Here is a 9,269-nt window from a genome sequence, read left to right as displayed (position 1 = left end):
AGCTTCCCTTACCTCGATGCGAAAAATCCAAGCTTCGGGACCACGAAGAACGGAGAAAAAGATGGAAAGAGCTTGAACAACTGAAAGAGGGGAAAGACGGCTCCGAACACACAGCTAGCCATCCAAAACTACTCCTCATCACCACCTTGAGTCAGCAAGAAAAGGAAACCAGGGAGTGAGTAGAGAATGAGAGAAAAGAAAGTCTTGAGTGAGTGAGGAAGAGAAGGAAGGATAGTACGGGGTCTCACAACCTCCCCAACAACAAGTGTTTTCGTACCCGAAAACAGACTTACTTTGGGAAAAGAAACGGATACCGCTCCCTGCACTGCTGCTGCACATCTTAAGTGGCCTCACCAGTAGCTGCATCCCACAACACCTTTACTAGAGCAATGAACTTGCCCCCTCAACTCCTTCAATTTATGATTGAACACAGCTACTGGCAACTTCTCAAACGTCAAATTCTCCTTCACCCGCACATCATCCAGGTCCACCACATGACCAGGGTCATGAACATACTTCCTCAGCTGGGACACATGAAATACATCGTGTAGGTTTGAAAGAGACGGTGGTAAAGCCAACCGATAAGCAACCGGACCCACACGCTGTATGATCTGATAAGGACCAACCAACCCCGGTGTCAACTTCTTTGCCCTCAATGCTCTACCCACACCAGAAGTCGGGGTCGCTTTCAGAAACACATGTTCCTCTTCAGTAAACTTCAAAGGCTTACGCCTTTTATCAGCATAAGATTTTTGCCTATTATGAGAAATCTTCATCCTCTCCTAAATCATCTTCACCTTCTCAGTAGCCTGTAGGATCAGCTCAGGTCCCACAACCACTGATTCACTATCTTGATACCAGCATAGAGGAGTCATACATCTTCTGCCATACAAGGCTTCAAACGGCCCCAACCCGTTACTAGCATGAAAGCTATTATTATACGTGAACTCAACCAGTGGTAGGACCTCCTCCCAGCTTAAAATCAACAGCCTTCTCAGTTCCCAGCAAACCAAGAAGTTTTACCAGCTCAGCATCCTGCAACTGCTTCTGTTTAACCTGCCTCAAGAACTCACTAGTTATAGTAATCATCCCACAACTAATGTGATCCTGAGCTAACTCCACATAGAGGTTCAGATCTCTGAACTCCTCTTCCAGCTCCAGCTCTCTCACCATCATACTAAACATGTGAATGGATTTCCTACTCAGCGCGTCCGCCCCACAACATTGGCCTTACCAGGATGATACATCAATTGGAAATCATAATCCTTCAGAAACTCCATCCACCGCCTCTGCCTCATGTTCAGCTCCTTCTGATCAAACAAGTTTTGTGATCACTAAAGACACTGAACCGAGCACCATAAGATAATGTCTCCATATCTTCAGAGCAAACACCACTACTGCCAACTCCAAGTCATGAGTAGGATAATTCCTCTCATGGTTTCTCAGTTGCCTTGAAGCATATGCCACCACTTTCCTGTTCTACATCAGCACACACCCAGACCCTGGTGATAAGCATTGCAGTACACATCAAAGGGTTCACCAGAATCCGACAACACCAGCAGAGGAGAAGTAGTCAACCTCCTCTTCAGCTCATTAAAACTCTGCTCACAGGCATCTGTCCAAATGAATGGCTTCTCCTTCCTTGTCAGCTGGGTTAAAGGAGCTACTATCTTGGAGAATCCCTCAATGAACCTCCTATAGTAACCTGCCAAACCCACAAAACTCCTAATATCAGTGACAGTTCTGGGACACTCCCACTACAACACCGACTCCACCTTAGCCGGATCAACAGTAATCCCCTCAGCTGAGATCACATGTCCCAAGAACTTCACCTCATCCAACCAGAACTCACATTTTGAAAGCTTAGCATATAGCTGCTTCACTTCCAAAATCTCCAGCACCAACCTCAAGTGCTCTCCAAGCTCCTCCGGTATCCTTGAATAAATCAGGATGTCATCACCACCACAAATTTATCCAAAAACGACCGGAAGATCCTATTCATGTAATCCATGAACACTGCAGGGGCATTAGTCACACCAAACGGCATCACAACATACTCATAGTGACCATACCTAGTCCTGAAAGCAGTCTTCGGTATGTCACCCTCCTTCACCCTGATTTGGTGATAACCTAACCTCAAGTTAATCTTCGAGAAAACCGATGCTCCTTTCAGTTGATCCATTAAGTCATCTACCCCACGACGAAACACTCGGTCGCACCAACTGCTTCTCCAACAGGTCCCCTAACTGACCCTTCAGCTCAACCAACTCGGCAGGAGCCATCCTATGGGGAGTCACCGACACTGACCCCGCACCTGGAACCAAGTCAGTGCTAAACTCCATCTCCCTAGTAGGAGGTAACCTAGGCACCTCATCGGGAAACATCTTTGCAAACTCCTCACCACATCAATCCCAACAATGACCTTCTCGGTCTCAACACTCATAGCAGCAAGCAGAAGACAGCACTCTGCCCCATCTCTCAGCAATGATTCAGCTTGGCCAGCTGAAACCAACAGCTCCTCCTCTAGTAGTAAGCATATGGTGAGTACCTCTCCACCAATGCTCAGCCTCCCCAACCAACATGTAGACAACATATGCCAGCCTCCTCTCTTGAGAACGTCCCAACACAATGAAGATCTTCTCCAGCTCACAGATCTAGTGGTCAGCTACCTCTAGGTCAGCATCTCCCTTGAACTGAGGAGGACGGTATTTCCGGAACTCAGCTAGATCCTGGCTCTCCTACGACCCCAAGGGTCTTGCTGCACCAGCTGCAGCTCTATCAGCGTCCATCCTAGCAAAATAAGCATTTTGCTGCTGCATAGCCATAGCCATCATCTCTATGGCACGGGCTATCAGCTTATTGGTTATAGTCATAGTCTACAGAAGTAACAGCATCTTCAGTACACAATAACTAAACCAAACAACCATCAACAGCACAACAAAACAACACAGCAATCAGCACAACAAACAACACAGCAAGACAGCACAGCAAGACAACACAACACAGAGCGCAGCACAACAAAAGCCTAAAGGAACCACCCCCAAAAAGTGTCCACTAGACTCGAACTGCTCTGATACCACTAAAGTGTAACGACCCGGCTGGTCACTACACTCACAACCACAGCACACCGGAAACACTAGACAGAATAGAACGAGTATATAAATATAGGATCTAGAATATAAATATATACAATGTCCCAATCCGACTAGAGTTAGAGTGTACAAGTAAATACAACCAAAGTAGCCAGATAGTGGCCCAACAACAAGACCTCAACCAAACAAGACTCCTCCCTTTGCCAGCTGCTGACTTGACACTATCACCAGTCTAACCCTGCTCTGCTCCCATACATAGTATGATCATCGCAGTCCAAACCACATGGAAACAACAAAGGGTAAGCTAGTGAAACGAAATAACATACATACATATAAATATATGAATAGTAAATAGCTACCCCTATCAACACATTAAATCAACACATCAATCAACTTAACAAAATCAGTTTAAAATACCACAACATTCAGCAATAACAGCACGCATCTCATATCATCAGCATACAACTCATCGATTTTATAGCATAATCAGCAATAAGCACACAATGCGTCGTCACGCATATCAACTCGGAGATCTCCTACAACAACTCAGCCTTTCGGCCTACAACACCTCAGCCTTTCGGCCTACAACATCCAAAATCAACACACAGTACAACGCAACATATCAACTTACAACAATGTACAACTGATACAACTCAACCAGAGACCTACAAGGTCTATTGCGCCCGGCGAGAAGAACTGCGCCCGGCGCGAATTCAAGCAGCAACTCTCCCCGGTTCAAAAATTTTAACCAAAACCTGCAAAAACCACCACCAATCCAACATGCAAACCATCCAAAAGCTTCCTCTTTTATCAAACATCAATAAAAACGATCCATTTTCAACATGCAATCATAAAATCACCAAAAACCCCAAAATTTATCCAACTTCAAAAACCCCACTTTTCAACAATCTCAACTCGAAATTCAGCAATCATTAACCAACAAACGAGTTCTGGACTCAATCACAGCCAATCGCAGCGAAAAAAAACTAGCTTCCCTTACCTCAATGTGAAAAATCCGAGCTTCGGGACCTAGGAGAACGGAGAAAAAGATGGAAAGAGCTTGAACAACTGAAAGAGGGGAAAGACGGCTCCGAACACACAGCTAGCCATCCAAAACTACTCCTCATCACCACCTTGAGTCAGCAAGAAAAGGAAACCAGGGAGTGAGTAGAGAATGAGAGAAAAGAAAGTCTTGAGTGAGTGAGGAAGAGAAGGAAGGATAGCTACGGGGTCTCACAGTGCTGGTTTTTACAGGCGAGGTCGGAGATTCCTGTCGCTGACCCTCTAGTAACCGAGCAGGGGACGCCGGCTTCTGCCTTTGCCGAGGTTCGTGGCAAGGGGTCGAGTTCTGAGGTCCCTGCGCCCACACCTACAGCTTCGGAGCCGCCGTCTGGTTCATCGCGTGTGGTTCTGGTTTGGCGCCGGGCGTGACTTTGTCTAGCCGGGCGTAGAGACTCCTTGGGAGTCTCTGCCAGAGGTGGCGCTGGGCGCAATTTATATTGCGCCGGGCGTGAGACCCTGGGAAGGTCTCTGCTTACCTGGCGCCGAGCTCGGGTTTGCACGCCGGGCTTATGAGACCTTGTGAGGTCTCTGCCTCCTATCACGCTAGGCGCAATAGGAATTGCGCCAGGCGCGATGATCCCTGGTGCTCTCTGGTTGTGCCACGCCAGACGCGACCATGAGTACGCCAGACGTGGATGAGATGATGGTTTATGTGCTGAAATTTGCTGAGAAACGTTGATATGTGCTGAACTGAGCTGAAATTGACGAATATGCCGTGCTGTTAAATGTTATTGCTGAATAAGGATGTTTAAGCTGTGTTGTGAGCTGTGTTTAGATGTTAAGTTGAGTCGTGCTGTATGTTGATTTAAGCTGTATTTGATGATATTGTTGTGCTGTGCTGAACTATATGTTGTTATAGCCGCTATGTCGATGCTGTTATAGCCACTATTGTGGTGCTGTTATAGCTGCTATGTCGGTGCTGTTATAACCATTATTGTGGTGTTGTTATAGCCGCTAAGTCGGTGCTGTTATTGCTGAATGTTGTGATATTTTGAGTTGGTTGATGTGCTGATAGCTGTAGCTGTTTATCATTCATATTTTACATATGTATGTTGATTCTTTTCACTAGCTTACCCTTTGTTGTTTCCATGTGTTTGGACTACGATAATCATACTGTTGTGTGGGAGCAGGGCAGGGTTAGGTTGGTGTTTTGCTGAGGAAGGTCTGCAGCTGGCAGATGAAGTTTTATTCTTTTGATGTAGTTAGCTACTTAGTTAGCATTTGCTGGATGTATTTTTGTTTTGTACACTCTAACTCTAGCCGGATTGGGACCTTATATACTTATTCTTTTCTGTCTGGTGTTTCCGGTGTGTTGTGCCGTGTGTAGTGACCAGTCGGGTCGTTACAATACATATCTTAATTTTGATAAATATTATTTTTCCCTTTTATTTTGATATTTTTTATGCATCTGTTTTTTTTTAAATTTTATTTATATCTAATAACAGTTTATTTTATACTATTGATAAAATATAATAATTATTAAAAAGTATTAAAATATTTTAATCCAAATATTTTTATTTACTTATATATATATATATATATATATATATATATATATATATATATATTCATTCTTTTCCTTTCATTTTGATTTTTTTATACATTATTTTTTAAAATTTATATTTGGTAGCAGTTTATTTATTAATTTATTCTTTTAATTTTGATATATATATATATATATAATATTTTTTATTAATTTATTTTATATTTATAAATAATAATTAGAGAATTTTTGAAGAAAAATATTAGAGAAAATGATTAGAATTTTTGAAAAAAAATATTAGAGAATTTCTTTCCCTTATATTATTAATAGATATAATTAATTGTATAATCAACAAACTTGTCGGTAGAAAGCTAAATTCTTATAAGTATGGTTGTTCGATTCCCTTAATGATAATATCTGGATTTAAACAATATATTAAAAAAAAAAAAAAAACCAATCACGATATTTGTGTACACAAACTCAAAATTAAATTGGTAGTAGAGGGATGATATCATTACCATGGGATGATATCATTACCATGGGTTGATATGTCAAATAAATTCGCTCATGACAAGACATAACACAATTGAGTTGCATACAACACTATTAATAAAATTAACTTAAAAAATTACTAGTATAATTTTGGTCTGACCTTAGCGTTAAATTTGGACTTTTTATTTTAATATTATAAAAATAAATTTACAAGTGTAACGATTTGTAACACTACACTATTGGAATATGTACTAAAATAGTATAATAAAATAATTACAACCCAAGTTGCTAATCAAGCAACCAACAACAACCAGTTATATACAATAAAATATGTTACTATAAGGTAGCTTACAAAAAAATGCAACCCCAGGCACCTCATGTGGCCTTTAGCAGTTATCTCCCAGCCTATCCCTGTCCTGCTCTCATATATCATATGATTATCGCAGTCTAAACCACTGGAAACATGCAAGTGTAAGCTAGAGACAATAAACAACTTATAATAATTAAAAATGCAACACACCAACTATATAGTCATCTTCACATCCAACAAAGAAGACAACAACACATATACTATACATCTTAACATCATTTCAACTTGATTCAACATATCACCACTGTATCAACACTTAAACGCAACTACTATACAAACCATTGGAATAGTTACCATATTCATCATAATAACAACCAACACATGTATTGGACATCTCTCTACAACACATGTTTAAAATCAACTTACAACACAGGTAATCTAGCAACGCTAGCATCATCATCAACTTGTATACAAATAAGCAACTTACAACATAACAACACTATCATCATCCTCAACAGGGTCAACATACAACACATAACAACACACAACTCAATCACAGCTTCACAACACAACAACACATATACAACTCATATCAACATCAATTAAACACATCAACAGCTTATGCGTCGTCACACATTTCAACTCGGAGATCTCCTACAACATGGGTGAGCAGTTTAAGTGGCTAGGTCCTACTGAACCGACAACAAAGAACCTTTTTGGGCTTGCTAGGTAAACAACAAATTTGGATACCAATCCACAACACGATAATGATTTCTCAGACTTTGCCACTTAAACAAGGAAATATAGTACTATGTCAGGATAGAACAACTGGGTTTAGGCCTACCACGACATTAGCTAGCTCAACTAAGCCATCTATGAGATTAGCCTACCGAATATCCTCCAAATACTACAACCCTCTGATACTCGGTTGGGAACTAAGTTCCCAACTTCATATTTTACTCAAATTGGTCGCTTGTAATCGGTATAGCTCGACCTGGCCCCTATACCGTGGTCGCTTTGTACACGTGTGCCTCGACCTTGCCCACACATAGGACCAACTAAGTCCTATAGGAGAACAACACAATGTCCACTCCAAGGGACAACTTCCCAAGGAGGGTTTTCAACAAATTAGGCTCTCTGAGCACCACAGCTTTCTCAATCCACACAATGGGATGAGCAACTTCGAAAACATCTCCCCTAGTCCTAGTGATCAACAGCTCATCATCACAGCTTAATCAGCTTACAATTCAACAGTACAACTCAGCTCAACAACTTAAACAACATGATCAACTCAACAGCACAGCTCAGCTCAACAACTTAAACAACATAATCAACTAAACAACACAACTCAGCTCAACAACTTCAACAACATAATCAACTCAACAGCACAACTCAGCTCAACAACTTAAACAACATAATCAACTCAACAGCACAACTCAGCTCAACAACTTAAACAGCATGATTAACTCAACAGCGTACTGGCTCAGCTCATAATCTACAACTCAATCATCATAAAATAATATTTTTCAGCACATAGTACAACATACAACTTTCATCACACAGCTACATCTTCTCTTCATATCATAATATATAAATGGTCCACACATAACATATAGCAAATTTAACAACATATCACATATTCAACACATTTCTATTTAGCACAACAACTCATTTAGTACCTACACACAACTACACAATTCCACAACTCAATTACAACATGTATCTCATTTACATCCCACCTTTATCACAAAAGCATCACCAAACAACATCATTAATCAATATTATCAACACACAACATTTTCATCGCATAACACAACTCATACTACATGTTTACAACCCATCTATCATGCCAACTTACCCACCCAAACAACACCAATTAACCTAAGAACCTAAAACAACTTTCAACTTAACCAAATCACTATTTGTGAAATGACAACCTTCACATAAAATAGTGTATTAGGAGTTATACTACTCCTATCATTCTCATCCTTATCTCATATGAAAGATAAGAAGATTTCCTACAACTCTCATGAAGACACCAAGTCCCAACTCCTTCATATACCTTGTTAAAAATTCTAAAAACCGCAACAGCTAAAACCAATGCTGGCAGCTTGACCTCTCTTCACTAAAACAGCCATATCTGGAGTTCTAGACCTCCTTTTTGGGTGATTCCATCGCCATTGGAAAGCTAACATCCAAGGCTACAACTTCCATGAAGACTTAAAGACCAAAATACTCACACTAGGCACATTAGTATCACGCCTGGCACAAACTCAAACAGAGACTCACAAGAATCTCCACGCCCGACGCGACTATCCTCGCGCTCGGCGTGATGTAACATTGGTGGCCCCGGATGAATGCACGCCTAGCGCCAAGAACTACGCCCGGCGCATATTCAACCAGAAACCTCCAAAAACCTCGAAAATCCCTTTAAAACCTGAAAATCAGCAACTTCAACCACATGAAATCCATGAAATGCAACATATAGACTCCCTACAACTCAAAAATGAGTTCAGATTCAACATGCAACCAATCAATGCATCAAGATTGTCAAAAAAAACCCATTTTTTCAAAAACCCCAAAAATGAGGAAATCACCCAATTCAACCACTTCTTCTCGAATTCCATACATCAATGGAGTTCCTAAACTTCCATGCAACCAAACAACATAAATTCTAACTTCCCTTACCTGAAGATTGGCTCCGAACAACCAAGAATTTGGGAAGAAGAAGACTTTCCTCTGAGCTCGACTCCCAAACTTTAATCCTTCAAAATCAAGCTTCCTAGCCTGAATTCTAAGAGAAGGCAGAAGAAGTTAGTGATCTAGAGAA

General features: G+C 41.0%; 1 protein-coding gene across 1 annotated transcript; it reads right to left on the bottom strand.

Moving 5' to 3' along the window:
* Nucleotides 1-350: 350 nt before the first annotated feature.
* LOC145958504 (uncharacterized) lies at nucleotides 351-776 on the bottom strand. The gene is made up of 2 exons (XM_083075996.1): nucleotides 591-776; nucleotides 351-524 (listed from the first exon to the last, which is right to left on the bottom strand). The coding sequence occupies exons 1-2, from the start codon at nucleotides 774-776 to the stop codon at nucleotides 351-353; spliced, it is 360 nt and encodes a 119-aa protein (XP_082932122.1).
* Nucleotides 777-9,269: the final 8,493 nt, after the last annotated feature.

This window comes from Cajanus cajan, chromosome 6, assembly GCF_000230855.2.
Source record: "Cajanus cajan strain Asha chromosome 6, NIPB_CcT2T_4, whole genome shotgun sequence".
Lineage (NCBI taxonomy): Eukaryota > Viridiplantae > Streptophyta > Magnoliopsida > Fabales > Fabaceae > Cajanus > Cajanus cajan.
This window is presented reverse-complemented; position numbering and strand designations above follow the sequence as displayed.

Bases quoted from the DNA above. Each gene is read 5' to 3' on its own strand.
- LOC145958504 (XM_083075996.1), bottom strand. From the start codon at position 776: ATGAAGATTTCTCATAATAGGCAAAAATCTTATGCTGATAAAAGGCGT. The intron at 525-590 runs GTTGCTTATCGG...CATGTGTCCCAG, and splicing joins TCATACAGCGTGTGGGTCCG to CTGAGGAAGTATGTTCATGA.